Below are 20237 nucleotides of genomic sequence, written 5' to 3' on the forward strand. Positions count from 1 at the left end.
GACTTTACAGTTTCAGTAAGAGCCATGAATCTGCTCAAATCCTAATAGGGCTGAATAAAAAAGACTTTTCTAAATAACATCTTTTCCTTAATTCCTGACCCTCCCTTTTTTGCTACACTGTTCTGTATTTAAGGTTTCTGAATGCCAGTTACTGACTTTAAAACTAAGATAATACATTTTGACAACAGAAAGTGCTAAATAAAGCACTCTGAAAATATTCATTATCCATTTTGAAGGTTTTATACCAAGAAATAGGAATATTCCCAGATATTAATCAATGTTAAGGGTATAGTATTTTCCCATAGTGTTTACCTATATAAATCAAGTTTTACATATGACCACATCACATTCATTAGACTTGTGGAAAGAGACTGTTTACAACACAGTTCCTTTTTCCTTTTCTTCTTTTGCTTGTCACTCTCTCTCCATCTGAATATTCGTCAACAGCCTCTCACACACTAAAAATCTAGTATATATCATTCCAGTTTTCTCTATAGACATGTAATCATATACAGACACACAAGCATACATACTAGGGTATTTACACTTCCTACACCCTCCCTTGACCCAAAGAACTAGGTCATTTTTCTCCATCTAGGCCTTCCCACTCAACAAAGTTGAATTACCTCTGGAAGATCCCTAAAAGTCAACTGGTGTATAGCTAATTTGTGTAAAGGAGTATAATATTCCAAAACGTACCATGCTCTATCCAACCACTCCCCCTACTGATGGGCATTCACTTTGCTCCTAGTTTTCTACCACTGCTAATAATGCTGCAATAAATATCCTTATCCTACGTCCTTGGATATTAGAGGCTTTATTTCCATAAAGTAGACTCTGGAGACTGGATTGTCCTGTCTAAAAATGTATCTGTTTTAGAAATATACTTTAAAGGCTACAGTAACTCCTTCTCACAGTCATGGATACAAGTTCCACTTCCAACACATACCTCCCACCTCCCCCGGCAAGAAACGTAATAGCTTTTTCCCAATCATTCCGCGATTAATAAATTGAGCATGGTAGGCAGAATTCTAAGATGACCTCCAATGAGTCCTATCACTATGTGGGAATGGAGCTTATGACTTGCTTCTGTCCAACAGAATATGGCCAAGGCAATGGGACAGTCATTCCCATGATTACACTCCATTATTAGCAGACTGAAGCCAGGGACTCACCTGATAGTTTTGAAGAAGTAAGATGTCACATAGTCAAGTGAGAGAACCTGTGAAAAGGCTGTGTGGAAGGAACCTGTAGCAGCCTCTAAGATCTCAGAGTGGCCCCCAGCTAACAGCCAGCAACAGAGTAGAGGCCTCAGTTCTATATCTGCAAGGAACTAAATTCTAACAACAACCATGTGAGATTGGAAGAAGACCTTGAGCTCCAGGAAAGAACGCAGCCTCCAACATCTATTTTTAAAAAAATATAGGAAGGACATCTTTGGCTACAGCCTTGCAAGACCCTAAGGCAGTGGACTCAGCAAAGCCAGGCTCAACTTCTTACTCACGGAAACTGAGATCATGAAGGTACATTGTGTGAAGCTTGTGGTAATTTGTTATGCAGCAAGAAAAAACTAAAACGGTGACTTATCATCGTTACTTCACTTGGTATTTCTCTAACTGCTCAACTTTGAGCACTAGTTCATCAGTTTGTAGGCAATCTGGATTTGCACTCTTATGAGTGACCCATTCGAATGTGTTTTGTCCAGTTTTTTCTATTGGTTGGCTTATCTTGTCAAATTAAGAACCCTGTATGTTACAAACTGTAATCATCTTTCCAAAGCTACCATATCGCTACTGACTTTCTTTATGGTACCTTTTGCCATATGGTAAAAATGTCAAATATGTCCTTTTTTTTTTTTTAAGACAGACTCTGGATTTATAGCTTTAGTTAAGGTTTCCCCAATACTTGAATTGTACATGAAGTCTCTTTAAGATTAAATTTACTACCCATTAAGTGGAGGTACAGCATCATAAAGGTCACCGTCCTGGTCTTCACACTGAGTAGGCTGAGGAAAAGGAGGAAGAGGAAGGGTTGCTCTTGCTATCTCAGGGGTGGCAGAGGCAAAAGAAAATCCCCATATAAGCAGACCCATGCATTTCAAATATGTTTTGTTCAAGGGTCAACTGTATTTAATTTAAAATTTACTAGATTTAATTAATAAGACAGATAAACTGAGTGTTGACTGCCTCATTGGAGGACACATCTGAAGATTCCTTAATTTAAATAAAAGCACTCAGTTCACTTAAAGCAATCTGATTTAAGGAAATGGCACACTCAATGCATGAAGAAAGCATACCTGACAAAAATATTTTAAGACTCCTTGTATTTAGCAAGAAGGTTTGAGACAGTATTCCCTTAGGTATGGTCTTTGAGCTGTTCATTAATTTAGCTAATGGGAAAATGCCAGGTGTTCATGATATCTGACTAGAGAAAAGTCTTTATATCCCAGTTGACTAATAAAGACCCTTGCTTCCACATAATTCTCAATCACAATATAAGCATACCCAGAAACTATTTAGCAACATGTCAACTTTCTACACATTCATGCCTTTGTTTTTATGTAATCATACCTATAGATGTTTAACCATCTGTAAAAGTTGACCTGGGCACTGCAGGTTCTGATGTTACATTACTCACATGTAAGTGTTTCTACATTAGCCATTTTAAGTAACTGTGCATAAGAAAAACCTACTTGAATCATTCTTCTGAATTCGTGGATACTAGATACTGCTAGACTTTCCCTAAAATACTTCTACCTTTTTCTGAGCATTTATAAGTTCCATTGTGGCCTACTTCATTAATAATACACAAATGCACTTAAATTCTGAAATTCAAGCAAAGAAATCCAAGATGATAAATAACAATAACAACAAACCAGGAAATCACTAGAGAAACCAAAAGTCTGGGCTCCCTAAGGCCTTTTTTATTAGAGCTGTAAATCACATCACTCAAAGGGGAACTTGGGGGAAGTTTGCACACAATCAAGTCTAACCTAGCAGCAGTACTGGAAATAACTACAGATGCAGTGCCAACAATGCTTGGATGATTGCCACCATGAGTAACATTTGTCAAGCATTTGTATGACTTAGCTCCACTACAAAGCAGCTCTGCTGTATGGTTCACAATATTTCAGTTAATTACACTTTTAAAAATTATCTCCAGTGAAACAAAAGCCAGTTGAAATCTCAATACATTCGAGAAGGAATCTGGTGCCCTAACATTGAAGCAAATGGTTGAGGACCACCTCCCAACATCAAAAACCCCACCAATATGTCTGAAGGCTGCAAAGGGATGCTCATCAAAATGGAAAGATGTCTACTAGGCAGTCACTTTTTCTCCCAAATATTTTCTAATTTTGTTACTTTTAAATCCTCCCTTCCTCTCTAAATCCCCCTCCCAAACATCCCTCTTAACTGGGTCAACAATTAAATCATACAGGATCCTGATGCTCTCAGAGTAATGCACATCTGTCTATTACATTGTACATTTACTGGAACCAGATCAAGGGAACCAGAAAAAACTGTGCTGCATTCAAACCTTCACCCTAAATGGGTAGCCCTGCAGTGCTACAACTTTCAAAGTTGACACTGACAGTTATCTCTACAAACACTGAAGGGCTCGCTGGTGCCAAACAGGATGTCCCTGCTAGGAAGTTCATTGACTATAAATGTTATGTGGTGTCATAACAAGCAATAACGTGCCAAGACTCTGGAGCTCCAGATTAACCACTGACAGACAACATGGGAAATGTGGTAAGTTCATCCTCATGAAACCAGAGCTCATGGGAAGCGCAGCGTTTAACACTTCCATTTACAAGCCTTTGGGGAGGAAAATCTGGATCACTACAAAGCTGGAGAAAAGTCTCCCTGTTGTAACTTAGGGCTGTAATGAAAATGACAAGAAGTACAACCAAGGGAGAAAGAGAGGGAGCAAAGTTCACCACCTAAGGCTTATCTGGAATCCAAAGCAATCTGGGTTAATATTTTATGATGCAGAATAAATCAAAGGTACACCCCTCACCTGCACTGTTATATCTGCCTGGTGACATCTGATGAGGAAGTGTTTAACAGACAGCAGACCACTGCTATGACACAAAGAGGCAGAGGGCCAGAGAGGTAAAGAACAAAAAGGAAGAGTAGGAGAAAGGGTACTACTGCGGTGTGCACCATGGGAAAGCAGAGAACCACAGTTTATTTTTTGGTCTACTTTTTTCCCCCCATATTTTATCCTGGCTCAACACACTTTTAATTTATTCCTCTAATTCTGAGTATCTCAAATATCTGAACCAGAATTTTTTAAATGAGAGAGAAATCTTGTTTACAAAGAAGTTTCCCTAAAAACTTTCTAAATGTATAAAAATTGTCATTTCACTGAGAAATCATCCAACTCCTGGCTCTCCTGTGACTGATTTTACTCTACAATAATAATTTCTAACACTTACAAGATTTTAAATACTTCGTTTCATTCAATGTCAGGACAACTCTGAGGTAGGTACAGGATTTCCACAGTAACCGCAAGTTGCAAGATCATATATCGCAAGCATGTGATGGAATAAGAAGTCCAACCCCAAGCCTACATTTAATTTATATCTTATACTTGGTATTATTAGAAGAGACACTCTGTTCAACACAAAGCTCTAGTTCTTTTACCTTAGGTCACATGTCCTTGCTATTTTTAAAGGTGATTTTTAGAATGAATCACCATAATGGCTTTGCAGACTATGAGTGTTCCTGATGCACCAGCCTGGCTATAAGCCATGGGCCAGATGAAGGGTCAGGAGGGCAAGTGGTTAAAAGGACTGAGTGGCTTCATCTCCTGCTAAAATTACACAGAGAAGACTAACTCAAAGCATTGCTGACACAGAACCGAACTGAGAACAAGCTACAATTTATCAAAGTAGAGCAAGTTAGAATTTAAATCAAAGGGAATGCCTTCTCTTGATTTTTAGGGCAACTAGCTCACCCTGGTGGACAGAAAACTCAACTACACAACCATCAATTTTCTCCCACACCACCTCATTAAAATACTGTGCTAAAGTTAGGGAAACTGACTCAGACCAATTGATATACTTGATGATTTAAGTTTGCTCAAACTTTATCACCAGATCTACCTAGCATATACAGTTAACTATCTAAAATGTGTTAGCAACTCTAATCCTGAAAATTTGTCTAAAATGTGAGATGTCTCTGAAAACTGCGTCAACTCAAATATAAGTCAGGATTTGTTTGTTGAAAACAACTAATAAATCTATAGCAAGAGTCACTATAATGAGCTTCTGTTATGCAACAGAGTTAATCCCCTATTTTTTTTTCAGAGGGAGTCTTGCTCTGTCACACAGGCCGGAGGGCAGTGGCACAAATTCGGCTCATCACAACCTCTGCCTCCTGGGTTCCAGCGATTCTACTGCTTCAGCCTCCCGAGTAGCTAGAACTAGAGGCACACACCACCATGCCCAGCTAATTTCGTATTTTTAGTAGGAACAGGGTTTCTCCATGTTGGTCAGGCTCGTCTTGAACTCCCGACTGCAGGTGATCTGCCTGCCTCAGCATCCCAAAGTGCTAGGATTACAAGCGTGAGCCACTGTGCCTGGCAATTTTTTTTTTTAGTAGAGACAGGGTTTCATATTACAGTTTCAATTTTTTGATCTGGTAGAAATCACCTAAACTTTAATAAAACTTAACCATTAGGCCGGGTGCAGTGGGTCACACCTGTAATCCCAGCACTTTGGGAGGCCAAGGCAGGCAGATCACGAGGTCAAGAGATCGAGACCATTCTGGCCAACATAGTGAAATCCCATCTCTACTAAAATATAAACATTAGCTGGGCGTGGTGGTGCACATCTGTAGTCCCAGCTACTTGGGAGGCTAAGGCAGGAGAACTGCTTGAACCCGGGAGGCAGAGGTTGCAGTGAGCCAAGATCATGCCACTGCACTCCAGCCTGGTGCCTGGCAACAGAGCAAGACTCTGTTTAAAAAAAAAAACTTAACCATTAAAACATTTATAATACTTATAGATATTTATTACCTTTATATAACAGGCACTATCCTAGACACTGAAAAAATAGCAGATAACAGGCTATTCGATTGCCATGCAGAAAATAAAAAAACTGTGTGATACAATAGAGAACCTGTAGCTACTTCAGAATGAGTGGTCAAAGAAGGCCACTGCATATATTATTTGCAATAGCAGAAAACAGGAAGTAAACCAAATGTCCATCAGTAGTAAACAGCCCAAATATCCATCAATCACCATAAAAATATCCAACAGGATATTAGGTAGTCATGAAAAGCTTCCCGTAGATCTGTACATACTGATACGGAAGATGTGCAACACACACTGCAAATTGAAAACAACGAGGTATGAACTGGATATACATGAGTCTGTGTACACATTTCTTAAAGCAACTATTTTAGATGTGGGAACATATATTTTAAAAATAACCCCAAAATTGCTAATAGTGATTACTTTTGGGAAGAAGAACTTGGGGTGGGAAGAGTCTATATTCCATTTAATATTCTTCAGAATGCACATATATGTATGTATTCCCTTCCCTTAAACGTTGAAATTTTATTTTTAATATGTAAATAAAAGCCAAATCAGTGTGACAGAAAATATGGGTGCTCTCTTCTTGATCTGTCTGCAAATGTTATAATTCTAATTTACAGTCTTAATATATCAATGCTGCACTTAGAGAAGGTGGTAATAACAGGTCCATCTAGCTCTTTTCCCACCATTACTAATACTCAAATGTCTTTACCAAAGAAGAATGTTCATACCACTTAAGCAGGTTATTGAGAAACTACAAATGTCCTGTATGATAATATCCCTAAACTTAGATTGTAAAACATAAATAACTGTAAAAGAACTCCAATGATTCTAAAAGAAAATATACTTCAAAAGAATTTTCCAACACAATTAAGCCTAATTATTTGGTGGCATTTTCCAGTCAATGGCAAAGACGTCATTTCCAAAATTAGCAATTCAAACTCATATTTTCACATTATAAGGCAATCACAATTACATACTTAATAATATGGAAGGCAAGTAAAGTTTGGTACAACATGAGATTTTAAAATGAAACAAATTAACTGAATTTGATTTTCTTACCTAATGCAGCACGATTTTCTTTCTCCTGACTCTTTTCCACAAAGGCCGTCATTTTTGAATATATGTCAGTCCACCAAGGATTATACTGCAAAATCTGTTCAACTGCCTCATCTTCAAAAAAGTCAGCTCTAGGAAAAGCATTGACAGAACTGGTTATATAGGATTTCACTGGCTTTCACTTTTTAAAATTTTATCTTAACTCATATTTGTACTAGAATTACAGATTTTTTAATTCAAAGTACATGTCAAGGAAAGACTGAACACTATATTTACTTTCTGTTACTAACCACAAACATAAGTTACTTTCCATAAAACAAAACTAAGTATCTGACTGAAGGGATATGTAACATTTCTGATCTCTTTTTTTTGTTTTTAACTTTTTTTTAAAAGAGATGGGTCTCGCTCCACCATCCAGGCTAGAGTACAGTAGCAGGATCATAGCTCACTGCAGCCTCAAACTCCGGGGGTCAAGCAATCCTCCTGTCTCAGCCTCTCAAGCAGGTATGATTACAGGCACATGCTACTGTGCCTGGCTAATTTCTATTTTTCATAGAAATGTGCTCTTGTCCCTTGCCCAGACAAGTCTTAAACTCTTGGCCTCAAGCAATCCTTCCACCTAGGCTCCCAAAGTGTGGTGGGATAATAGGCTTGAGCCACTGTGTCCAACCTTTGATTTCTTTAAATAGAAGGTACCCAGAAGACCAGTCCTACCCTTAAAGTCCCATCCCATATTCGACAATGTGAAATGAAGCAAATCTGAAGACACATGGGACTGAAATCTAGCACTTGTGCCAGGTATGCAAGTACCACCAACTTTAGTAAAATTTCAACGAAGGAAAAAAATTCTGAACTCTCCCAGCAAAGAAAAACAAGCAAGTGAATAGGAAATTCAGGATACTACATCTCCTCAAAGAGGCCTACAGAGACTAAACACACACACACACACACACACACACACACACGCTATTTTTGGCATGTGTACTCACATTTTCTACCAAGATACAATCTATTTTATTAAGCTATACTAATTTTAACAGTTCCTTAAACAAATGAAGAAGATAAAAGCAACACGTGTAGAGTACAGAAAGCTAATTTTTCTGTACTCTACACTCCGTTTTAACTGGAAAAATAACAGCTATATTCAAAATACACCTCTCACTCTTGGAGGACACTTACTCAGAAATGATTCTATCTTGCATTCAAAGTTGGAAATTGGTATTCTTGGGAGAAGCATAACAAAATACAACTCATGGTGAAAATTTCACTTATATTTTAGTTAACTAGAAACTCAAGGAATTGGTTGCTTTGATACATTGAATTTTCTAACTGACAGTTTTACAACCTTAGACACAGTCTTCTCTTTCAACTGAGATACTGAAATCATTTAAAAATTTAAAAAACCACAGACAACTTACTGAGTTCTTTGTATGTTCCAGGCACTGCATCACAAGTTTTGCATCCATTATTTCCTTAAATTCTTACACCATCACTATGGGCAGGGGGTACTATTAATACCCTCATTTTACATAGGTAGAAACTGAGGCTCAGAAAAGTTTTGTACCTTGGCTAAGTTCAAAGAACAAGTAAAAAGTGTAGCTAGAATGTGGACCTACTTAATTCCTACTCCAGACTCCAAGCTCTTAACCAACAAAAATATTTCATTTTTATATATGAGGAAATAAAGTACATTTTAGAAAAAACTGAATAGCCAATATCTTGAAATGGGAATTCTCAATAGCAATTTCTGACAGGTGCACAGACATATGAGACCAGGACAAAACAGCTGCTTCATAAACTAATCTTGTTAAGTCTATTTTCTTATCAGCTATCTCTTTATCCTTAACGTGAAGAAACTCTTTTGAATTGAGGTTCCCCTATAAATTCATCCACAAATCAGAATCTGAACTTTTTTCTAGGAAATAAATTTCAAAACGATAAACAATAACAATAAATGGCTAAAATGCTAAATTAGTCATTCATTCGACAAAAAGTACTGACATTGTGCCATGTTCCATGCTCCATGTTAGACACCGGGATTCCACTGCTGACAAGACACAGACAGTCCTGGCCCTCACACAACTTACAATCCCATGGGAGAGTCAATCAATTACAATACAGCGAATTGCTATGACATAACAGTACAAGATTCTGGGGCAAAATAAATTAGAATGACAAGCAAGGACCCTGGAGGAAATAATATCTAAACCAATGGCTGAATGATAATGAACAGTTAACCAGATTCAGAGGGGTGGAAGAGAGTATTCTGTGCAAAAAACTGGTTGGCAAAGGCTAGAAAACAAGAAGGCACATTTAAGGAGGGAAAAAAAGTTGAAAGAAGCTGAAAATAATATAGTAACAACCACCTTAGAAGCCATGTTAAAAAAATTTCAAAGGCTATCTTTACGAACCAAACACATAAAAGCTTTTACACAGGGGAATGACATTAGCATGGCTTAGAAACAACACTCTTACTGCAGCCTGGAAAGTGATTTAAAGGGAGAAACCTGGAGAAGCAGAAATAATAGTGGCCAAGAATAGGAGAGCAACAGTGGACATGGAGCAAAGTAGAATGGATCTGGAATCCTCAGGAGGCAGGGGATGAGGAGCTCAGAGTGAAGGATGACACTGAAAATTCTGGGCTCCACAACTCAGTGGACAACAGTGTCCTTCGTTAAGACAAGGACATAGGAGGGAAGCTAACAGACATGAGTGAGAAATAAAGACTCCTACTTGGGATAGGTTGAATATGCCTTTTTTTAGGATTTACCAACAGACCTGTCCAATAGGTAGGTGGACATACAAGTCTGACGCTCAAGAGAGAGACATGAAGTCTTAAGCATTTAAACCAGGAAGAGGACAAAATTGCCCAGGAAGAACTGGCACAGTGAGAGAAAATGGCCTTGGACACTGCAGTGCAGAGGACACTGAAGGCAAGAGTAGAGGAGCCTATCTGAAAAGATGCTGTTTTCCTCCCCAAGGGACGACGATGAAGGAAAAAATGAAACTGGCTTGGTAAAATGGTATTTCTACCACCTCCATCCACCACCCCGCCAAAATGTTTCATTATTTTGAGCAAAATTTCACTAATACAGTCCTAGTAATCTCAACTGTGCTGTTTTACGCTTGACATTGTCCATAAATGAAGAGTTTCGAACAAGCGCTGATGGTGACTAATGTTTTACTGATTTTTAAGGTCACTAATTCAACAAGCATTCAACAAGGAATGCACCATGCACCATGGGGAAGATGAAGATGAAGATCTGTAAAACTCACTTTCTGCCCTTAAGGACTCCACAATTTAATGAGAACCATATATGTGAATACAAAACATTATAAAACAGTGTGGTGAAAACAAGATAAACTTTAACAGGGGAGCCCTGAGGTAGGCTTCCTAAGCCAGTCTAACAGGGCAGGTGCATGGGAGCAACAACTGAGCCTAGTCTAAAGAGACAAGCAACCACTATTCAGGCAATGTGGAGTCAGGAAAATAAATGGCAAAGGGATACCATGAGTAAAAGGAAATATATAAGAAGCAGTGTGGGCTGGGCATGGTGGCTCAAGTCTGTAATCCCAACACTTTGGGAGGCCGAGGCAAGTGAATAACCTGAGATCAGGAGTTCGAGACCAGCTTGGCCAACACGGTGAAACCCTGTCTCTACTAAAAATACAAAAGTTAGGGCCAGGTATGGTGGCTCACGCCTATAATTCCATCACTTTCGGAGGCCAAGGTGGGTGGATCACCTGAGGTCAGGAGTTCCGAGACCAGCCTGGCCAACATGGGGAAACCCCATCTCTACTAAAAATACAAAAAAATTATCCGGGCATTGTGGCTGTCACCTGTAACCCCAGCTATTCAAGACGCTGAGGCAAGAGAATTGTTTAAACCTGGGAGTTAGAGGTTGCAGTGAGCTGAGATCGCACCATTGCACTCCAGCCTGGGTGACAGAACGGGACTCTGTCTCAAAAAAAAAAAAAAGGTTAGTTGGGCACAGTGGTACATGCCTGTAATCTCAGCTACTTTGGAGGCTGAGGTAGGAGAATTGCTTGAACCTGGGAGGTGGAGGCTGCAGTGAGCTGAAATCGCACCACTGCACTCCAGCCTGGGTGACAGAGCAAGACTATATCAAAAAAAAAGAGAGAGAAAAGCAGTGTGTTACAGGTGGGGAAATGCAAACATTCATTATTGCTGTGGTGTAAAACGTGAGTAGGGAGTGGCAAAAGTGAAGCTACAGAGGTAGGCAGGGTCCAGATCACAGAGAACTTACACAAAGGAGTGAGGTACTCCTCTGTGTACACACACAAAGGAGTGAGGTACTTAAAGCAGAAAAGCACCAAGGATAGGGTTAAGCACTTATCCAGAAGAGCACCAAGGATAGGTTTTCAGCACGTAAGACATCATACTGATGGTTCGTGGTTGATGGATCTGAAGAAGTCCAGACTGGAAGCAGAGATGCCAGTCAGGCAGTTAGTGAGTGCTGCAGTAAACCATACACAGATGAGGGCCAGAAATTGATGAAGTGAAAAAAAAAAAAAAATTACAGAGATAAATGGTACAACTTCAGGATTGATTCAATGTGTGGGATAAGAAAGAAGGCAAAGATGAATCCCTGCTTTCCAAACTGGGTGACTAGAATGAAAAATGGGGCATCAACCAAGTTAGAAAATTCACAAAGACTTTAGAGGTAAAATGATGAGTTCAATTTTGGACATGTTGAAACAGAGGAGTCAGTGGGATGCCCAGTCACTCTCTAACCCTTCAATCTGCTTTTTCTTCATAGCACTTGATCACAATAAAAACAGTGTCTACTTCCTCCACTATAATGGAAGCCCCATGGAAGATACAGAGATTGAGATCTTGCTGTATTCAGCACGGTATCCTTGGTCTCTGTGACACTGTTTGGCATGTAATTCGTTCAAACTAATATTTGTTGAACAAATAAATGCATAAATAAAAGAATGGATATGTAAAGTTGCATTCTAATGTTTTTTTCTCAAGTTCCATGTTTTGAATTGAGAGCTACCTCAGAAGCATGTGATATTGCTCCCAGCCTTCCAATTACTATTTGTCTTAAGATCTACTCAATAAATCCAACAGTTTAATCAATATACCATCTTCTTTCACAAATTCAGAGTAATGAAAAATTATCACAATTTAAAATGGTACAATGGTATAAAATCATTTTTGCTCCTTTTCTTACATGACAGATGTTTAGAATACTGACTAAATTTTTATGTTTTCTCCCAAATGAAGAAATAGGCAAGATTTTATGAATTGGTTAATGTAAAATGTATGCCAACAATTAAAGAACAATTTGGGAAAAAGAAAACCTAACACTCCAAGCAAGAGAAATATGAACACTTGGCTGTAACAATAAGCAAAGAGGAATGACTATTAAGGAATGCTTCAAGATGCTGTCAACATATTTTAATGTAAAAATATCCCAAAAGAATTACAAATGATAACAAATGAATAATAAAAAACAATAAACATTTATGGATCATCTAGTATATGCCCAGCACTGTGGTGGGCTACAAAACATGCAATATATATATGCAATATATATATATTGCAAAGAAGCTTAAATAACAATCTAAAATCACATATGTGCCTTTGAAATGTATAAATTTTTCTTTATAATCAATTGACTTTACCGTGTTCTGCTTAGGTCGAAATTAAAATTAGTTTTCCTAAAGCCCTCTCAAATCCTGACATGAGAAAACACTATGACTTGTAAAGACAAGTCAAAGAACTTACAAATAGGTAATATTATATACATTATGTATTACATGCATATATTACAATGTATTATTGGCTGGTAGACAGTTATTTAAAGTGAGCCTTTTTTCTCCACTGTTTTAACCACTATCAACAACAACAAAAAAAGCATTGAGTTAAAAAACATTTTTAATTAAAAATTTAAAAGAATTTTAGTTGCATTTCATTTAATATTAATACATTTGGGTGAGTCAGTCAGCTAATATAAATAATGAGTAGAAACACAAAAATTACACTGAGCCAAAGTCTCACTGCTATCAGAAAAGTCACAAAGAAGCTTTACCTCATGACTCCCACTCTCTCACTTAGCCCATGACTAAATTTAAACCATTCCTGTAAGAAGAACTGTTCTTTGAGAAGTGGAAAGAGTATTTCATGCATAGTATTAAAGAAAATGAGCTTCTGTATAAAGAAACACAAAAGATGGAGAAAAATAAGAGCTGCTTATAATATCACACTGCTAACTTTAAATTCCAATTTCCTAATTCTCTCAGGCCATAGTTATTCTTCTAGTTTTAGAAGAGAGGAGATAGGCAGTTGTTCTAATTAAGCTCCCTCCCACTTGAAATTTCAGTCTTGTAAGGCTCATTCTGTTTTTATGCTAGCCTGAAAAATCTGCTGACAATGAAATTTCCACTTTAAATATTCAGCATGACTTTAAATGGGTTTCTTCAAATTACTCTTCAGTGGACCTTTAAAACCACAATTGGAGAGATAAAGGTAATTAGAAATAGCTATGTAAATGGTGTTGAATCTCTCAGATGTCCTCCAAAATGTAACATACCCTGCTCTTACCCAGTTTCCCTTAGGATGTTCAACAGTTCAACCATTTATCATTACACATCAATCATTCCATTTGCACATCACAAGATATATCCCTGCCATTCCAATTAGTATCCTACTGTGCCACAGGAGATAGAACGTTAATCACAAGAGCTACAGCAGTTAAACTGAAATAGTGTACATGAAAAGGATATACAAAATGACAAATGGAGAGACTCTTTTCAAGTCCTGGCCAAGCCACTTAGTAGCAGTGTGACCTTGAGCAAGTCCCTTAACCTCCTCTCCTCATCTGTTGTGAAAACGAAATCATCACAAGAGCACTTAATAAGCTGCAGGCACTATACAAATATTAGAAGACATGATGATTATAGCTATATGTGTAACAGTTTAGCAAACATTGACCCAGAATAATAATTGAGGTCTACACCAACATAAAATACTCATTCTCCATGCATCCTAGTAGAGCCACACGTCCAAGAGAGGTCAAGTGACAATCCTTAGAAGAAATGCGCTATCCTGTCCAGTGGGGAGTATCACAATCTCTAAAGTGATCAGGTACCTTTCTGTTAATTAGATAAGTTCTTTATGCAAATATAAGCTTGATGGAGACAGATTATAGCCAAAAACACAATTAATGCTGGTGGGAAATACAGTAAAATTTCAAATTAGATTTATGCTCTACCACAAAGAATAATTATTTGTTCACTGGATACATATCATTGATTACAAGTGCTAATGGATGAAAGTATTAGGAAGATCTTGGGATAAGCCAAGAAATGGTGGTACAGGTACATTCAAATTCCTAAAGAAATCGAAACATATTTTCATTTATGCATACTATTAATCACAACCAAAAGTTTACTTAAAAGAAGTGTAATAGTCTCATGAATTTGGTGTTCTGTTTTTAAGCCTGGCAAGCAAAAAATCTTTTTAGAAGTATATTAGACGAATTCTCCGTTGCTAAGATGAACAACTTGAGATATAAAAGGCAACATCTTACAAAGATCAAGTGATACAGCAGTCATAGATTAATTTAAATGTCCATTAAGGTCTTCAGTCATCAATAATTTCTGGAATCCAAAACGCACATGCCTAGCAGAGTTAAAAAGACACTCAAAAATTTTAAAATAAATGTCAAGTAAATTATTTAATCCTCAAAAAACTCATTACTCACAGATAATGATCAGGATCAAACTTGGCCAGCTCAGCGGCCAGGCGCTTCTGTCTTCGTTCAACAGCAGGGGTGAAATCTGGATCCTTAATATCAACAACATCACTCAATTCATCCTGTGGACACCCAGAAAAGAAAGAATAATTGCTATGTCCTATTTTTAGCATTTAAAAATCAAATTTTGCACAAAAAGCCAAAGCACAGGAAGAACCTAACTGATCAGCAAACCATGATGTCACGTGCAACATTTAGATACATATTCAACAAATATTTAAGCACCTACTACTACTTGGTAGGCCCTGTTAGATCTTTCTCATAAATTATCTCATTTAATCCTTACAACAAACAAGCTGACTGACATATATTAAGGCTATAAAAGTTTAACATAAAAAAACAGAATGGAATAAACCCCTAAAGGCAAGCAGGAACATTTAATTCAACATCCATTTACCCATTTACACCTAGAGATTTGAAAGTTATTAAATGTAGAGTGTCTTGATTATCAGACATCTACACTTAGTCTTTTCTCTCTTCCTATAGTCTAGCTCAGCTCGTCTAAAGAAGCATTACTATACAGATTGAATATCCCTTATCTGAAATGTTTGGGACCAGTTTGTTTTGGATCTTGAATTTTTCTAAATTTTGGAATATTTACATTACACCAGTTAAGTAGCCCTATTCTAATAATCTCAAATGCGAAATACTCCAAAGAGTATTTCCTTTGAGTGTCATGTTTGTGGTCAAAAAGTTCTGGATTTTGGACCATTTCAGATTTCAGATCCCGTAAAAGACTATATACAGGCTGGGCGTGGTGGCTCACTCCTGTAATCCCAGCACTTTGGGAGGCCAAGGTGGGTGGATCGCTTGAGCCCAGGAGTTTGAATCAACCTGGGCAACACTGCAAAAACCCATCTCTACAAAAAAAATACAAAAATTAGCCAGGCGTGGCCACTCCTGCTTGTAGTCTCAGCTACTTGGGAGGCTGAGGTGGGAGGATGGCTTGAGCCAAGAAGATGGAGTCTACGGTGAGCCAGTATCATACCACTGCAGTCCAGTCTGGGCAACAGAGCCAGACCCCGTCATAAATAAGTAAATAATAAAAAATAATAATTTTTATGAACAATTTTGACACACAGTATATGACTTTCCATTAAAAAATATAAAAACCAAATCCTAAGAATCAATTTTCCTGTAATTGCCTTTACCTAGATGTGTATACATTGATATGAAACATGTTTCCCAAGCCAAATTCTACAGAATAAATGCACATTAGAAAAACTACCTAGGATAACATATGGTCTTTATTCTTTCCACCAGAATTGTGAACAAAGAAACCTTATACGATGTGAAATACTCCTAAAACTGTGTCTTTCTTTCTTCTGTCTCACTACTCCTGCTACCAACCACAAGTGAGAAGTACAGATATTGGAAGAAGCTTAAAGAATATTAGCTGAAAAGAAATCAAGGAAAACCCTTATTATTTTTTTTTTTTTTTCATTTTTGACCCTCTTTCTTCCCTCTTATAAAAACCCTGTAATTAGAGTGGGCCCACTTAGATATCCCAGGATACTCTCCCCATCTCAACATTCTTAACATAATCACATCTGCAAAATACCTTTTGCCACATAATGTAACGTATTCTGGGGATAAGCACAAAGACATCTTTTGGGGAGAAGGGGACAGTTTTCTGTACCACAGGCTACTGTGAGGATTAAATGAGATAATGTAAGTAAAGAACAAGCAGAGGCCTCGATACATTCAATAATGTCAGTCTCCTTTCTCTCTGTCTGCCTCCTCCACTGCTGCTCCCTGTTACTTACTGGTTAACTTCCTACTGAGTACAAAGCCTCCCCTACACTTGTTTCCTCACTTGCTAATAGCAATTTTAAAAAACAGACTTAAATGTTCTGCTTCATTATTTCACCTGGAGCAGAAATAAAATCATAAATAGGGTATAATCTGTGAGTCTTTGTAGATAACTCTACATTTCAGGGGATAAATGGACTTCAGCTGTGCTAAGTGCTTTAAATAAAATGCTAACGGCACTGAGAATAGACCCAGATTGTGAGCACAGTTCTGCATAATCTAGCCCATCTTGTTCTTCAACAGCATGTCCACCATCCTTTTCTGGCTCAAATATGCTCAAGTCACTCACTATTCTTTCCATTTCTATATCCTGTCAATCAATCCCAACCCTGAGCCTTTGCACTTATAGTACCCTTCTCATTACTGAGAACTCAGTGCAAATGTCACCTTCTCAAAGGAGTCTTCTCTGGGCATCCTAGCCAAAGTAGTACCACCAGTCTCTTACCTCACCCCATCCTTTCCCTTTACCTATAAATATCTGTCATTATCCTGCTTACTGGTTATTTGTTTATATAATTACTGTCTGTTTCCCCACCAGAATGTTCTCTGAGGGTAGAGATCTCATCAATTATCTTCTTCACTGTATCCCCATCACTGTGCCTGGCATCCAGTATTAAATCATCCATTCCGCAAATAGTGCTGGAGGGCCTGCTATGCAGTAGGCACTGTTCTGGTGTTGAAGTGGAAATCCAGTAATAAACACACAGACCAGGTCTCTACTCTCATGGGAAGGACAACTGACCAATAAGAAAGCAGCTCTCTTTCCTTTCTCCCTCTTCATCCCCCAGGCCACCAGATTCAGGGCCCCCACATATAGTGATGCAACATGTACACAGCGGAACATGAGTGTTCACAGCAGTGCAAGCCCCACCCCAGCTTGTTCTATACACAGTCACATGCAGCAGCCCTGTTCAAACTGGACCCTAAATAAGAAACAGAAACAAACTAAAAACAAAGGTAGCCTGAGGTTTAGAAGTAGAAGACATCAATCAACCAAAGGGAAGAAAAAGGATGAGAAGTGTTAAACTACAGCAGGAAAAAAAGGTTCATTTTTCTTTGAAACAACTGGTATGGCCACTAGTTATTAGAGCTATTTAAAGATAGGTGTTGCCAAGAAAAGGGCATGCAGGATTTAAATCAGGCTTATGGAAGTTTAGGCACAGGTAAGGCAGAGGCAATCCAGAGAGAAAATAAAGAGCAGTGAACACATCTGGCTAGTGAGTCTCCTCGAAACAATGGCCTCAGGTTCCCGTGTAGCCAAGAGGACAGGGCCAGCAAGCCTGGTGTCCTGCAGCCCTGGCAGTAGCAGTCCCAGGAGCTTGCTGAGTTGGCGCCCAGAGACTAGGATTGTTGCTGCTGGCAGCCACCACTGCCAGAAGCTTGTTGTGAAGTCCTGACTTTGAGCAGCCAGGGCAGTTTTCCAAAGGCACCCTGGTGGCTGGCAACAATTTCAGAAAAGAAAGCCTGGGGGTAGGGGGAGTATATCTGTGTGTATGGGGAGTAGAGGGAGGAATGTTCAAAGAGAATTTGTTTCAGCAAAAATATTTTTATTTTTATCTGTATAAAAGATAAGAAGTTTGCAAGCAAATCCTGTCTAAAAAGTTGGAGGCAAAAAATATGAAAGACTTCTGTAAAGGGCTAAATTATTCAATGAAGAAAAGATCCCTTAGTGTTGAAATTATGAAGAAGTTTTTTACTTTCTTTGTATTATATTTTCATAATATATCTGTATTGCTTTTATTATCAGAAAAAAAAAAAGCTATTTTCCATCCATGGGGGTAGGAAAAAGCTGTAAAAATACTGATATGCGTAGTCAATGAAACTGTATGGACCTCTCTTCATCTATAGGCAGAACCAGAAAAAATAAACTAGTGAGAAAATACTATTTGAAAAAATGGTGAGGTTTTAAAAATCATTTTTAAAATTAGAAGAGATGTTCTAAAATCTCTTATTTGTGATCATCAATTTAGTTTCTTCTAGCTGCTTTACTCACAGAAACAGGGTCATATTGTTAAACTTACATGATCACTCAGTTTCGAACCACTTGTTACAGATGCCATAAACAGAGCAGCTGTGAATGCAGAAGAACTCTGCAAGTAATTAACCAATTATGCAATATTTCTGTGGCAATATTTCATAAAACATATCTACCTTAATATCTTCAGGAGGATACATTTGAATTTTTAGAATATGGGGTTTACACTTGATTTCTAAAAGTCTGGTTGCTGCACACAAAGTGCGCAGCACAGTAATTCCCTAGAGCAAGGTGAGCTTCAGGATTCACTCTTTTGGAGTTTACAAAGGTAAGATGGTGCACACACCATATTTCAGGTAATACCATCTAAGGAGTCTGGGGCAGCACCCACATCCAAATACTACTTCTTCTGGAAATTTTTTACTATGTACATTAAGTGGGATTAAAAAACTCATAGAAGTTCAGGTCAAGTTCTGCCACCAAATTAAATACTGTAAAACTTTCAGTTTTCAGAACTTTTTGTGATTCCAGTATTGCACATATGGGGTTATAAACCTGTACTACAAGTAGTATATTATTTATATTATAAAACCCTTAGAGTTTTCCCAAATGCTCAGCTGTTTTTCCCCTATATTAGGGAATATGCAAATTATTTAGAAAATCAATGCTCATGCAATTAAAATTTGAAGAAGAGTTTAATGATTTTAGACAAGCCATTTTAAATGCTTAGAATAATAAACATTAAATTCAGTGGTTTGCTTCCTTTTTTTTTTTTTTTTTGAGATGTAGTCTCACTCTGTCACCCAGACTGGAGTGCAGTGGCATGATCTCAGCTCACTGCAACCTCTGACTCCTGGGTTCAAGTGATTCTCCTGCCAGCCTCCCAAATAGCTGAGATTACAGGTGTGTGCTACCATGCTCAGCTAATTTTTGTATTTTCAGTAGAGACAGCATTTCACCATGTTGGCTAGACTGGTCTGGAACTCCTGACCTCAGGTGATCCACCTGCCTTGGCCTCCCAACGTGCTGGGATTACCTCCCAATGTGCTGGCCACCACGCCCAGCCACAGTGGTTCATTTCTGATGAGAAATAGAGGGATGTAAACAGGAAGGGACGGACAAGAACTTCAATTATATTGGTTAATGTTTAATATTTTTAACCTACGGAACAGATATCTAGGTACTTGATAGATTAGTTAAGACATCCAAAAAGACAGAAAGTATAGCAGCTTTAAAAATAATCAACTTAAATTTTTATTAAGTGAACATTTTCAAGACAGAAGTATTTCTGACCTAAAAGGGACTCATTCTAGACTCACATTATGGCATTCCTACAACATCTCAGCAACTTGTCAGAAATCCTTCACAAGGAGTTTCCCTAAACAGCAGCAGCAATTAAGAAACAATCCCTGGGCCGGGCACGGTGGCAAGCCTGTAACCCCAGCACTTTGGGAGGTCGAGGCGGGTGGATCACGAGGTCAAGAGATCGAGACCATCCTGGTCAACATGGTGAAACCCCATCTCTACCAAAGATACAAAAAATTAGCTGGGCATGGTGG

The 20237-nt window shown here is 38.1% G+C and overlaps 1 protein-coding gene across 1 annotated transcript in view; it reads right to left on the reverse strand.

The window, feature by feature from the left end:
• The window catches only part of SHQ1 (SHQ1, H/ACA ribonucleoprotein assembly factor), a 100300-nt gene that overhangs the window by 71767 nt on the left and 8296 nt on the right, over positions 1-20237 (reverse strand). Inside the window, exons 5-6 of the mRNA XM_002758578.5 lie at positions 14841-14953; positions 7108-7235 (exon numbers count right to left, since the gene is read on the reverse strand). Coding sequence (XP_002758624.3) covers positions 7108-7235; positions 14841-14953 — 241 coding nt within the window. The remainder of the gene's footprint in view (positions 1-7107; positions 7236-14840; positions 14954-20237) is intronic.

This window comes from Callithrix jacchus, chromosome 15 (genome assembly GCF_049354715.1).
Source record: "Callithrix jacchus isolate 240 chromosome 15, calJac240_pri, whole genome shotgun sequence".
Taxonomy (NCBI): domain Eukaryota; kingdom Metazoa; phylum Chordata; class Mammalia; order Primates; family Cebidae; genus Callithrix; species Callithrix jacchus.